The sequence below is a fragment of the Leuciscus leuciscus genome (assembly GCF_965113295.1).
Source record: "Leuciscus leuciscus genome assembly, chromosome: 10".
NCBI classification, from domain to species: Eukaryota; Metazoa; Chordata; class Actinopteri; order Cypriniformes; family Leuciscidae; genus Leuciscus; species Leuciscus leuciscus.
The window spans coordinates 38,305,546-38,320,917 of record NC_138734.1 but is presented as its reverse complement, the minus strand read 5'-3'; the positions used below and the strand labels follow the sequence as shown (position 1 = coordinate 38,320,917).

Sequence of the window (15,372 nt, the reverse complement as noted above, 5' to 3'; positions counted from 1 at the left end):
AGCATGCTTCATAGTAGTTCGGCATGCACAGGTATATGAGACAGAACACAAAATACACAATACAGAAAGGCACTTGCAGAAATATATTAATGCACTCAATGTCCACACATTGTTTGAGCAGCAATCTTCATTCTCAAAGAGTTTTATCTACTCTCTACATGGTTGCTGCTGATTACAGTTTACCCTGGGACACCTAAGACATGTCATACATGAGGTAGACATTTCATAAATCATTTAATTAGGATTGCATTAGTGAATTAATCTGCCAGCTGCATGCCATGATAAGGCAGTTCACTAGAGGGTGTCCAGAAAATGTATTCATGTCTGTCTGTATCTAAAATGGCCTGTCTGTCACAGTGCTGTGGGGTTTGGATGGCTGTTTCTGAAAATGACTTGCCTTATGAATGTTCACCTTACGCCGCAGTGACAGCGGGCAGATTGCTCTCCGTCGCGCACTGCCAAAGCTGCGCGACTAAAACGCACATCACAATACTCGTATCTTGAGGAATTGGAAAGGCATGAAATCAAGGTCAAGTAACATCAAACTATTTGTTTACCTACAGATACTTCAATTCAGCTCTTTGTGGAGGGGTGAAAAGTTGATTTTGGAATCATTTTAGATCTGTATTGAGCTTGACAGGCTAGATTGCAGTAGAGAAAGGTTATAAATAGCTGATAAAGCTTGTATAAAGTGGTTCAGTGACATGAATTCCACATACTTGGCTGACTTAAATAAAATACAGAAACATATTGCAAGCCAGTACTAAAAGGGGAAGGAGTGTCTCCAAAACACAGCCTGCATATGCCAATGAATGGAATAATCATACATTTGTATAGTTTTGAACTGAGTTCATATCCTGCCTTGTCTTTCATTGTAAAGTCTGAGATGAATGACCTCTAGTACATGTTTGCACTTCATTGTGGTTGTGATGTTGTAGCATGAAACAAGCACACAGACCGCCACTTTCACACAATTCATGTCAAACTCCATCCAGTTATTGCAGTATACAATTTGACAGCTTCACCTTTGGCTCTGATTATGTGGATAATGGCAAAATATCACAAGAAAAAAAATTAAAGTGGTTGCAATGTTGGTTTACTTGGTACCAATTAAAAGTAATGTTCCATCAATAATCAATTACAAATCTTATAAGGCCACGTTCACACAGCAACAGAATACAGTTGTCAGTCCTGTATTTGAGTCCTTAATACGGTTACGTTCACACACAGTTTAGTTGCAGGAGTGACAACCGCATTCTATAGCCTAAACGAACTTACACCCCTTAATTTTCAGCATTCTCGAAAAACCCGTGCTGTGTGAACAGAACCGGACTGGACCACTAGTCGTCTGTCACGTAATTGTGAGAGAGCCGCTCTGCGCTGCACAACCGCATGTCTACCATGTGTTGTGGGTTTGCATTTGTGGTTTTGGTAACTTACAGCAGCCTTAAGATGCTGTAAGATGACTCAAATCTCCATATGAGCTGTGTGTCATCTTAAGGCTTTAGATCCAGTCACTGTTCTTCACCGGAGTTGCCTCCGTCAGTTTTGAGTTCTACATGCGAGCATCGCAACTCAAATGCTCTGCTCTCCTGCTGTCGGGTAATGAAGATTTGATGGATAAACTCGCGGCCCGATTGGACTCGTTATAATGATGATAATAATAATGCATTTTATTTAATGGCACCTTATCATAACACCCAAGGTCACCTCACAAGCAATATACAGGTCACTGCATAAGACAATACACACAACAAACAAGCCGCATATACAGATAAAGTGCATTAAAGACTCAATACAACATGTTATAAAAAAAGCTCGTATAAAAAGATATGTCTTAAGACGCGTTTTAAAAGTCAACAAGCAATCGCTATTGCGAACATCAAGGGGAAGAGAGTTCCATAGGTGGGCGGCAGCATAACTAAAAGATCCGGCACCCATGGTAGTTAGTCGAATCCGAGGTACCACAAGAGAAATTGAAGATGAAGATCTGAGAACACGTGAAGGAGTGTAAACATGGAGAAGTTGTGTAAAGTATTGGGGTGCAAGATTATGAAGTGCCTTATAAGTAAGTAGCAAGATCTTGAATTCAACTCTATACTTTACTGGAAGCCAGTGCAATTGCTGAAGAACTGGAGAAATGTGCTCAGTAGAGCAGAATTCTGAACCAACTGAAGCTTATGTAGCAATTTGGCGGGGAACACCTGTGAGAAGAGCATTACAGTAGTCTATACATGAAGTGACTAGTGTATGAATGAGAACTGCAGTATTATTATTTGAAAGAAAGGGACGGAGGCGGTTAATATTACGCAAGTGGAAGTATGCAATCCGCGTGATATTAATTTGAGCTTCAAAGGATAGTGTGCTATCCATGATGACACCCAAACTTTGAACCTGTGAAGAAGGACAGATTGCAGTATTGTCAATGTACAAAGAAAGACAATTAGATTTAGACAAAACAGATCTAGTGCCAACAAGCAATGCCTCAGTTTATGTCAAAAGTAATAAGACTTTTCAGTTTTATGGACGTCGCCATTTTTTATATTACTTTGGTCATTGTCGCTATGTTTAGGCTACTATTGGTAAGAGAATATGTGCTTGATTCATACAGACAGTATTCGAGACGCTACCGTAATGTGAATGGGACATTTGGACTCTTCAAGTAAATGTGGTTGTCAATCCCAAAAACTGACAGTATGAACATAACTTTGACTATATATATAAATTTACGTAACCAATAAACTAGTGATATTGCCAGCATCAAGAAGACAACATGGCCGCATTTACACGGTCATGATGATCATTTTTTTAACTTTTCAAACCTAGATCTAAGTAGGTCATAGAACCATCGGTACCCTATGGTCTCTATGATCAACTTTGCTCACGATGCTTTTGAGAAACGCTGCCCAGATCTTGTTGCATGTGTTTAAACAGCAAAAAACATATGCAACATGTATTGGACATTTTTTTTTATCATATGATGGTCTTGGTATGAAAGTATAGAGGAAACAAGACATCAAAACATCAAAAACACAAGCAAGGCAACCCAGAAGCTCCACAGTGAATGTACACAAGGCTAGTCCAGCCTTTATGAGTATGACATGGACAATTATCACACCAGACCCTAAAACCCATCTCTAACCATTCCAATGTACGGGGGATAGTACCGCCAGAGGCGGGCCTGGTCATAGAGCCATAAACAGATAATAACTTAATGGCAGACCAATTTGGAAGCAGCTGGAAGCAGGTCTGTAGAAGCAGCTGTTTTAACTCAGACATACACACATGAACACATGCATGCACTGGCACAATCACACACCACCACAACAACCACAAGACATCTGATATCTGCTGCATGGCTTATTATATTTACATTTTGTACATGATTAGTAAATATGCCGGCTCTTAGATAAGTGCAGACACACTCACACACATTGCTCATAATCCTTTAGCTTCTGCGCATCCACTGCAATATCCCACATAACAATACACATACAGTGACATGTAAATACAAACACATGCATATCAATTTTAGAATTTGGAATTTACTTTTGGCCTCTACCATGGTTTAAATATGTTATTTTTAACATGATTAACCCCTGATCATAAGGAAAAAACAGGACAAGTTAACAGTTTATTAAAATAGACAGACAGACACAGTTGTGGAAAGAATTATTTGCACCCCTGGTAAATATGATCAAAGATGGCTGTAAAAAAAAAAAAAAATCTGCATTGTTTATCCTTTTGATCTTTCATAAAAAATTTTTTTAAGGTTTCATTGAAGTAAAATAATTGAAAGTTGGGGGTAAATCACATGATCAAATAAATGCTTTTCTCCAAAACACGTTGGCCAAAGTGATCTACCCGTCTTTTTTATTTTTTACTTTCTTCTTCAAAACACAGCTTTAAATAAACAAGGTACGATCTACTGAATTTCCAGATAATATTTTCCTAGTGGATTAATTAAAAGGGAGCAAGTCTCAACTGGGATATGAAACAAATATGTCTATCGACAATGATAAACTAGGTTAATTAAATAAATCTAGATTTATTTCATCTAGAATTTCTCTTCAAACCTCACGACAGTATTCAAAATGTCATACCATGTTTTTCCTATACTGATACAAAACTAAGGATTAAAATACATCATTACAGATTCAGAGTTGAGAGCTATATCCATATTTCTGCCTGACCATTGGGGCAGAAATGAATAAATAACCCCATTGGACTCACAGTCCCATTCCTCATTAGTTCAACCTAACTTCATGAAAATAAGATCTCAACGAAGATCCACACGTTTTAGAAAATGAACAGCTTGTCTCACTGTTAATTTTCCTGAGCCCATTAGCATTCTTAAACTGTATATAAATCAACTCATTTGGTATGTGGTACAATTTCAAGCGACGCATTAATATTTGTATGTGTTAGGCATACATTATGGATCAGAAGGCAGTTTTGGTCACATAGCTTCAGTACACATATTGCCCTCTGCTGGTCGCTGCAGCACTCGTCTGCGGTCTGGGACAACATGTCTAAAGTCCTCATTAGAAAACCGTTGAGCACATTCCCGCGGCCACAAGCTAAGATACTGTAATTTTGTGGCTTGGACGGCTCCGCTCTCTCGCCGGAGTTCTCTGCTCCGCTTACTGATTTACTGTACTGATCTCATAAGCACAACTCAGACTGTTCATATTACTGCTGTCCACCCCAAACACAATACATCAATCAAACCTACACCTGTAATATTGCTCGTTTTAGAACGCTCACATTACTCATGGAATATGAGAGCTTTGAAACAAAATTCAAGTCTTATCATTCCTGTATTGACTTGTAAGCCTATTTTAAGGCCGAGACAGAGGCATTTTGTGCAAAAATAAAATCCTGCGGGTAATGGTTTGTGTCAAAACACAAAGAACCAACCATTTGTTTGAGTTAAACTAAGCAATATGTCTGAGCAAACTTATTTCCTCTGTTACACAGTGAAACATACATTCGTAGTACCTATTTAATGAGCAATGAGACTGGAATGGCTCAAAAAGAGGGAAACCAACCTTGCCAAAACAACACAACCTTGCCTGCTAATTATAATAGCCAATAATATTAAGGGGAAAAGAGTGTCCTCATAGAAGCAAGTGAAATAGATCCATTTATGGATCACATTCTCTATTAGTCACACAGATAACCTTTCACAATAAAGACAAGTAATTAAACAGCATAAAAAACTAATTATGTGGTCTGTCTAACTTGATTGTGTTGTCTGAGTGAACCAATTTATTGCAACACTATACCTTTTGGAAAATGTACAAAGAATCCAGAGGAGAAAGAGAGAGAGAGAGAGATTATATTGTGCTCGTCCTCTATCAGGCATCTCAGTCCAAAAAACTCACAATAGCAACTTCATAACAGAGTGAAAAAACAGCCCAAGGCAGCATACCTTTACTAGCTCTTATTCACAGCCATGAGAATGAGGCACAGGATCCCTCATTTGCTCTTCCTATTTCAGATATTTGAAAGAAGTACGTGTAAACGTTACTTTCAGTTTTTCTGAACATTAAAAAGGTCATTTGGACATGCCAGTTTTGGTTGTTCATGCATGCTAAACTGCACTGCAGTGGCATATAAACCACACAAAGGTGTGTTTAAACAGGCCGCTTAAAGGGATACAATGAAAATTCTGTCATTAATTACTCACCCTCATTTCGCTTCAAACCTGTAAGACGTTCGTTCATCTTCGGAACACAAATGAAGATCTTTTTGATGAAATCTGAGAGCTTTCTGTCTCTCCATTGACAGCTACACAACTTTGACGCTTCAAAAAGTTCATAAAGAGATCGTAAAACTAATCCATTTGAATTGAGCGGTTTAGTCCAAATTTTCTGAAAAGAATTGATCGCTGTATATGATGAACAGGCTGAATTTAGGCTTTTATTCACATATAAACATTAATCAACTCACACATCAGTTGTGGTAAACGGAAGCTAAAGCATGTTCGCTTGATGTGCGAGAACCAGTGAGGTTCATTCTCGTGTTACGCATCACGTTTGAGCTTCAGCAAGAACCAATGAGGTTCATTCTCGTGTTACGCAGCACGTTTGAGCTTCAGCAAGAACCAATGAGGTTCATTCTCGTGTTACGCAGCGCGTTTGAGCTTCAGCAAGAACCAATGAGGTTTATTCTCGTGTTACGCAGCACGTTTGAGCTTCAGCAAGAACCAGTGAGGTTCATTCTCGTGTTACGCATTACGTTTGAGCTTCAGCAAGAACCAATGAGGTTCATTCTCGTGTTACGCAGCACGTTTGAGCTTCAGCAAGAACCAGTGAGGTTCATTCTCGTGTTACGCAGCACGTTTGAGCTTCAGCAAGAACCAATGAGGTTCATTCTCGTGTTACGCAGCACGTTTGAGCTTCAGCAAGAACCAGTGAGGTTCATTCTCGTGTTACGCAGCACGTTTGAGCTTCAGCAAGAACCAATGAGGTTAATTCTCGTGTTACGCAGCACGTTTGAGCTTCAGCAAGAACCAATGAGGTTCATTCTCGTGTTACGCAGCGCGTTTGAGCTTCAGCAAGAACCAATGAGGTTAATTCTCGTGTTACGCAGCACGTTTGAGCTTCAGCAAGAACCAATGAGGTTCATTCTCGTGTTACGCAGCACGTTTGAGCTTCAGCAAGAACCAGTGAGGTTCATTCTCGTGTTACGCAGCACGTTTGAGCTTCAGCAAGAACCAATGAGGTTAATTCTCGTGTTACGCAGCACGTTTGAGCTTCAGCAAGAACCAATGAGGTTCATTCTCGTGTTACGCAGCACGTTTGAGCTTCAGCAAGAACCAGTGAGGTTCATTCTCGTGTTACGCAGCACGTTTGAGCTTCAGCAAGAACCAATGAGGTTCATTCTCGTGTTACGCAGCACGTTTGAGCTTCAGCAAGAACCAATGAGGTTTGTTCTCGTCAAGCAGGTTCGGTTGAGCTTCTGTTTGTGTTCGCTGATGAAACTAGATTTAGGCTACGTCTACATTAATCCGGATACATTTGAAAATGGCGTTTTCGGTTAAAAACGCTATCCGTCCACACTAGCGTTTTCAGGCGTTTTCCGACGTTTCAGTGTGGATGAGAAACTTTTGAAAAACGCCTGAAAACACTAAATTCACCTTTACTGCGCATGCGTAAAACCTCACAGAAGATCACTGAGATGATACAGATGGACAAATAAATAATAAAGTTATCGAGCAATTCTTCTGACAGGATAATTTTATTTAGTAAAATATCTCACCATTCACTGATGCGGTCCAGGTCGCACGCAGTCACCATATGTTTGGTCTAAAACGCAACTCTCATGTATTGCCGCAGGACAGCAAATGTGAGTAAATTCTGTCATCTTTTTAGGACTGATATGAAGAGTGTGCAATGTAGAATATTTTTAGCAACAGTGTGAAAGTGAATAGCACATAACAGGCACAATACTGGTATAAACATGATTATCTATTGGTACAATATGCGTCACATGACTGAATTTACGTCATCGTTTTTAAATACCACCAGTTTCACAGTTCACACTACAACGCGAAAACAGCGTTTTCAAATGTATCTACTTTGGAGTGCGTTTTCAAAAAGCTTCGTTTTCATTAATAAAAACGCCGTCTCAGTGTGGACGGAAGGCCAAAACGGAGAGAAAAATATACGTTTTCAAAAGAAAACGTATTAGTGTGGACATGGCCTTAATTACTGAATTAATCTGTTTATCCAGTTTAAAGTCACTGTCCATAACAACACCAAGGTTTTTTTTTTTGGTTTTTTTTGTTGTTTTTTTTACAGTGGGCTTCACATAGGTTTTATAGCACCCAGATCCAGATAAATACCACGGTTAGAATATAATCAGGGTTGGGCATGACTTAAGAAAATATATCTCTTGATTGTTCATTTTTTTATTAAAATGTTTTGTTTTGTTTTGAACAAACAAAAACCACTTACTACATGAGTTTAAAAAAAATCTCAATTCTCTAAAAGCAAACATGAGAATGTGAAAGAAATAAAGATAATTGGAGATTTCTGAAACATTAACAACAAAAAATTGCAAAAACTACATTAAGATCTTATTTAATGTATTATTTCTGTAATGTCATGATTGATAAATGTACTTGTCACGGAAATCTCTAGACAAAATGGTTTGGCTCATGTGTGTTAACACTCTGATTTAAACTGTAAATGCGAATAATAGGAAACGTCTCCTCTCTCAACTGTGAACGTTCATAAACTGCAGTCAGAATGCTGGAGTTTTGCTCCTGTGGGAATTCAAACTAAATCATCATTGTTGAAAGATTTGCCAAAGGCAAAGATTTGCATGAAGCTATGTTAACCCTGAGCAGTGCAAATGATTGTTTTCCAACAACCACGTGCAACTACCTCAGTACAGACCAGCACTTCTACATATTCTGGAAAAGGAAGTATAGTTTGAATCTTCTATATGTTTCAAAATGCGAAACTGTTGTCTGCGTTTGCATATATGACACATTTAGCAAGTTAGCATGAAGTCGCAGACTGGTTGTTTTAATATAGCCTGAGTTTGAGCAAAAGTGTTGGGTGTCGTACTGAAATAAGCCTGCAATTAATTACAATTATTGCTGGTATCAATTACATGACTCCAGTTATAAATCATTAGAGTTGTTTACCCCAGAAATGCAAGTTCTCAGCAAGAGTGTTTCTTCCAGACCTCTTTCTAACAGCCAAGGAGGCAAGGACATGCATAAACAAACAACTCAGCGTTCTACATCAGAGCCCATGGCGTATGAAGATAACACACTAAATTATTAAAAGCTCAGTTGATTAGACTGTTGTGCCACAGTCTTTGTGCTATTTTCATCCAAGGCTCAGGTCAAACACACCAGCTCTGATTTCACACACACACACACACACACACACACACACACACACACACACACACACACACATCTCTCTGAAGCACTTCCACGGAGCCCACTTGCACTTGCCTCGGGATGAAACCTTTCTAAAATCTCCATTTTGACCTGACAAGTTTAAACAAAGCAATTTCAGGCACAGCTGCACTCGCCGTGTCCGCAGACGTCCTGCGCACTGTCTAGCGGGAAGACAATCATTTGTCTCGTTACACGGCTGAAATGAGCTCAGGATCTGTCTCGCTTGCTTGCAATGTGTGTGTGTGTGTGTTTGGCTAGAAATTGGCGTAAAGAAAATATGTTGCGCAGATGGTGAAAAAGTGCTAAAAAACAGTGCACACCATAATTGAACTATTATACGCCGTTCAAATGCTTCAGAAACATCATATTCGGCACAGCACAACGATATATAGCAGTTTATACATAATGAAAACACAAAGACTATATTTTGAAGCAAATCTATCTGTGAATCACACAGAGATACTGTTGCATACATTGATATTCTGAGAGACCATTTGCGATCTTCATGAATATGGATGTTTTTCTATTTTTCATTCGCAAGGACACGGCAAAAAAGAAAAGAAAAAAAGAGAGAGCTTGACAGTTAAAAGGTTTGGGGCTCCTCATGTGGGTGTGAGCAGGTTTTAACAGTGCTGAGGGACCGTTAACGATAAGTGAGATTTAAGGAAGTATTTGAATAATGCCTTATGTAAGGACTGGAAGAGACACGAACATGGCCACATACCAAATACACAGAGGACATTACATTCAGAGATAACGCTCCTTATTTTAACTTTATTTTTATTTTTTATATTATACTGATAATTCTATTTTTTAACAATCAAATGGTGCACACACAAAAACTGGAATATGGGTCAATAACAAATAATAGTGTCTTCAATGAAGAGAAAAAAAGGAAAAGAAAATCTTTTAAAACATGCTCTCCAAGATCTTAGGCTTTCATATGGTTTTGAAAAACTTGTATCATTTTCAAGCAGTTTCAGTTTAATGACTTAAAGTATGAACATATTCTCCTTTCTCATAGTTTCATCATTATTAATTTATGATTTATTAACTAATCATTAAACATTAATATATTAATATTTACAATTAATATCTTCATATAATTAATACAATTATAGTTAATATATCAAATGTAATAGTTCAAAATTAACTGTATATCTATGTATATCTATATTTATTTGTTCAATAATATTAATTCATAGAAATGAGTGCTGTCAAATCGATTAATCGCGATTAATAGCCTCTAACATGAAAGTTTGTGTGTGTGTATGTGTGTGTGTATTTGTAGCCTATATATATATATAGGCTACAAATACACACACACATACACACACTATATATATATATATATATAATTACAAACTTTCATCTTAGATGCGATTAATCGCTATGTAAAAATTTAAAAAACATTCACCACAAAAGAGGTTCAAATGCTGTTCAAATTCTTTAAAAACATTCGGTACAGCACAAAAACATATAGCAGGTGTACTGAAGAGATTGCATGCATCAATGGCATTTTAATGTATTTTTGAACAAATTAATACTTCCAGTCAAAACAAAATGAGCGTCATGTCACTGACCCATATGCGTTTGGTTCATTTGGGTATTTAAAATGTCATTTGGCTAATCTCCAAACTCAGTTTGTCACCATTCACGGATGCTAATTAAAGCAGGCTAACATGGGTTTTAGCATTATGCGGGTTAATCCATTTGTCTCCCTATTTGAAAAGATCCATTATTATCATTTTTAAAAAGCGGATCGACTTTCCCTTCTCAGTTCCTTCTCTGGGCCTAAGGGGCCTGTTGCTAGGCAATAGTGGCCATCTAGGTGACGTGATCTCCCGTGGGCCTGGTTCTCACTCATCACCTTCCACATAAAGACATATATTTGTACACACACACACACACACACACACAGAGATAGGCAAAGACATACACAGAAATATGCATGAAAAGAAATGAAAGAGAAAGTAAGCAGACCAAAGATAAGAAGGTGAAAACAGAGAGAGAGTGTGAGTTAAGCGCGTTCATGCTATCACATTTCTTCCACTGGACTCATGACCTTATCTCTCGCAGCCTGTTCTCACTCACTCATTGCAGTGCTGAGAGGGACTTCACACGCAGGCCATGCCTCAGTCACTGCAGATGGCTGTAATGAGGAAGACATGGGCATCTGGTCATCTCCTCTCTCTCCTATCCAGAGCTGTGAACGGAGCACTTCAGACATTCATCCGCAAGAAATTAGCCGAGACATGACGTGAGAAAACTTTATCACGAAAGCATGAAGCAGCAGGCCTCTCGGCGGGATTTAGGATTCACATTTCTTTGCCGATTCTTAGGATTCTGCAGAGATGGTGAGATTGTTTGAATCAGTTAGGCAGGTTAGGTACTATAAGGCTAAGTTAGAATAAACTTTAGCATGTTTCACACTGCTTATAAAAAGGTTTTTAACAAAGACAAATGTAATTCAAATTTTATTTTTGTCAAATGCAAGAACATATGGCGTCTTTTTTAAAAAACATTTTCAACTTTCTTTATAATGTTGCTGTTTGAGCCTGAAAAGTGTCTGCAAAGTTGCAAAGCACAAAGTCACTCCAAAGGGAGTTATTCTCTATAAGCAGTTTCTGAACTCCATGAAATGCCTACATTTTAGGGGCCATTTACACAACCCCACTTTCAACTAAAATGCTAAACTTTTTATGCGTTTTGGCTGTTCATTTACACAACAACGGCATTTTGGGGGCCTGAAAATGCTAACTTTTGAATGGGTTTCAATGTGCACGTTTTTATGTGTTCAGTCTATCACCTAGGTTTACAAAGTGACATCGCCAACTACTGGCCTAACATGCATAATACAATGTTTTTTAGCCGTTTTGCGTATCCGTGTGAATGGGGATCGTTTTGACAATGTTGACGTCTGTACACAAAATGCTAAGTAAAAGCTTTTTAGTACATCATTGTTGTGTAAACGTACCCATAAGTCTTAAGTTTCTTCTGAGAACGTACACGACACAATATTCCTCATTTACATAATTTCTACCCAATGCATTTGCTAAAAAGGGGCGAGGCCTGGTTAGGTTGCGTTAGTAGTGTGGTGAAACTCGCTGTTATGGTAAGGTACATGACATTTCCAAAGCACGCCCAAAGCATTTGACCAATCACAACACACTGGTCTAGCCAACCAATCAGAGCACATAGCGATTTTTGGAAGGAGGGGTTTCATAGAGACAGGGGTGCGTTTCCCAAAAGCATCGTTATCCAACCATGGTCGTAAGTTCCGTCGTTATCAGCATAGTTCAACAAGGCGGTGTTTCCCAAAAACATAGTTCTAACGAACATTCACAAACAGCATCGCAAAGTCATGTGGTTGGAACGACAGCTCTCGACCGGTGGTTAGAAGCATAGTTTCTTGCTTGCATGACATGTGGACTCAATAAATCCTTATCTTGAGGATTTATTCGATTTATTCGATCTCAAACATTTTCATTAAAAGAAGTTATTACTCCACCACGTGCATGACATCATTAAACAACGTGGTTGAACGACCAATTCGTGACAATACGGTTTTGGGAATAAGGCGTGACTCGCTAGTTGATTTCTTCAGCGATGCATTGTACTATGGATGTTAAGCACCGAGTTACGTCGTTGTACGGGAAACACACTCTAGAGCGTTACTGACAGACTGGGAAGAAAGGTGCTGCAACAATGTAAAATATATGAAAAATAAAGTGTTTTCTGAACATTCAAGCTTGAAAGCCTATTCTAGTAGACTCCAAAACCAAAATCAAGACTTTGAAGCCACAGAATAAAACCTAAGCATTGTTCCTCTCACTGAGGGTTTCTGAGAAAGTTCCAAATCAGTCACCTGTGAGGTTTCATGCCTGTTAGTAAGCTGTGTATGCAGGCTGGAGGCTCCTCACTAGGTTTTGGAACAGACCTTCAGTGTGTGCCAGTGTTTTAAGAGGAATGTTTAAGACAAATAACAGTGAATGATAGTCTGATGGCTCAAGTCAGTTCCACTACTGCCAGAGGGCCAGCGAAGACTGACTGAATGTACAAACTGCAAGAAACAGAGCCTCCATTCACCGGTTAGCACGACATGACAGGCTGTGTCTGCTGAACATGGCTGTGCAAACACACGCTTGCTCAAGAAAACGTCCAGTTGGTTTTCAGCAAAGCCAGTAAAGTCCCCATCAGCAGAGTGTTTATCTGATCTCAGTTCAGAGGCCCCAAACAGGCCTGACTGTGGACCATCTCCGTAGCCATGATGAGAGACATACGCCTGGATCCTGTGTCCATCCTCAGAGTGGCTAATCCATCTATCATGTCCGTCGCTGATAACCTCTTCCATGTTTGGCCTCTCATGTCACCGCTGCTTTGTGCACTTATCTGCACCATAATGTCAGCTTGTGCGGGATCAGAGAGTAGTAATATAGCTAGCGACAGGCCCGAATTGTCTCATGTCGCGTATGTTGGGTGGTTGTCCTGGGTCAATGATGCGACATAATTTTTTTGTCCAATTCATTTATAAAAATAAACAAATGCAAAAAAATCAGTACCACTGTATTGTACTGTTATGCAGTGTTGTTGTCATTAACTAAAACAATTAAAAAGTTTTCTAAACGGAAATAAAGCTGAAATTAATTCAAATATAAATTGAGCATAGATTTGAAAATGCACTAACCAAACTTAAATGGTTGTAATTCATGAATGCTTTTGGAATACAGACTTAAGGTTGGTCTCTTTTTAAAGAAGACACTCAGCGGATTATTGATCAAATGAAAGTGTAAAAAAGTTATAGATGTTTAGGTTTACTGTAAACAAATGCGGTGTACTAAACATTCAATTTATACAGAAATATATATTTTACAAAATAACTTTTACTGCAAATTTGCTATAAAATCAAAGCCATATGTCTAACCAAGTTGGGTTCCAAATTTGAAGTTGATATCACAAAAACTGAAGTTCCTATGAGATGTTGTTTTGGCGCTATACCAAAAATAGCCACCGGACACCTACATTCATTTAATTTTTTTTTTTTTGTGTGCTTCTGTAACAAATTAATACATTTCTGTCACAATATCACTTCTATCACAAAACGGTCACCAAATATGGAACCTTGAGTCTCAGACCTTTCCGACGATATGTTTTGTCAAGATAAAAAAAAAATATTATAAAATATTTAAAATACATTTTGCAATATGAAACATGACACCGCACACTAAAAGGATTTAAAGTACCGTTTCCATGGTAATGCAGTGGCCGATTAGAAAACGGTTTCCAAAGGATGAATTTTGATACCTCATTTATGATTTACTAAAACGTGACAGGAAAACTAAATGTAATGTTGCCTTGGCATCTAACTTTAAATAATAAAACAAATACAAGTTGAAGCATTAAAATGACTAAACCTAAAACTGAATTAAAAATTAAATATTTAAATAGAAAAAAACGAATCAAAATGACAAAAGTACATAAAAAAATACTTAAAACATTATTAAAATGAAATATCTAATAATATTCAAAATATGAATAAACAGTAGTAGGCTATATATAATAGTATTATACATAATATAAATAGTAAATAATAAATAATATAAATGAACACTCCTGTTGTCATAATGGAAAAAAAAGCCAGATTAAAAGAATTAGATTCTTGAAAACATAGTTTGTCATAGATATTGCATGGTGTGACTTCCCAAAAATTTAGAGATAGTTATGAATGAATAACATTGAAAATATATTTAAAGCCCATTTTCAAAATGCTTAGTGTTAAAGACGTGTACACTGATGTTTACATAGTGAGGAAATTGTTATTTTTTTACTTTGTAATTTTTGAGACATTAGAGTTAAACGCTTCTTGAAAAAGATATGAACGTTTTTCAAAACTACAAGAAAAAACCAAAATGAATACAAATAGTACATTTCTAAGAACTTGAATTTTAAAGGATGTCTTTTTCTTTTTCATGGGTCACTGACCCATTTTGTGCAACTGTCCTGATGTCCACGGTGGGAACCGTGTAGTGCTGACTCTGAGTGGGAAAAACCTGTGAATGTGATGCAGAGCTCCACGTTTGTGTGTTCAGTTATGCAGCTGTCTTGAATGTAAACAGAAAAGACAAAGTAAGAGAAAGAAAAGTGAGTGAGAAAGAGAAATTGCAGTGTATGAAAGCTATCGTTGACCACCCTGATTAAGATTGAGTTTGCTTGGATCCCTCACACTTCTCTGTCTTTTGTGCCTTTTCCATCATGGCCACCGAGCCAGAGACGTGTTGCTTCACAAACACAAGCTTCTACATGCAACGGGATGCACAAATATACACAATATATAAACAATGCACACACACTAGATCTTTTTTTTTCAAACTGTCCTAAGACAACCGGCTCCGGGTAACATTTGCTTCACAGCTGTGTGGGCACATATGGGATGGCAGGAAATTCAG

At 38.0% G+C, this 15,372-nt stretch overlaps 1 protein-coding gene across 1 annotated transcript in view; it reads left to right on the top strand.

The window, feature by feature from the left end:
* Window positions 1–5,623: 5,623 nt before the first annotated feature.
* Window positions 5,624–15,372, top strand: part of LOC309508066 (uncharacterized protein) — a 231,270-nt gene continuing 221,521 nt past the window's right edge. The window contains exon 1 of the mRNA XM_082182617.1: window positions 5,624–6,952. Within this exon, the coding sequence (XP_082038743.1) occupies window positions 6,062–6,952 (891 nt within the window). The 5' untranslated portion in view covers window positions 5,624–6,061. The remainder of the gene's footprint in view (window positions 6,953–15,372) is intronic.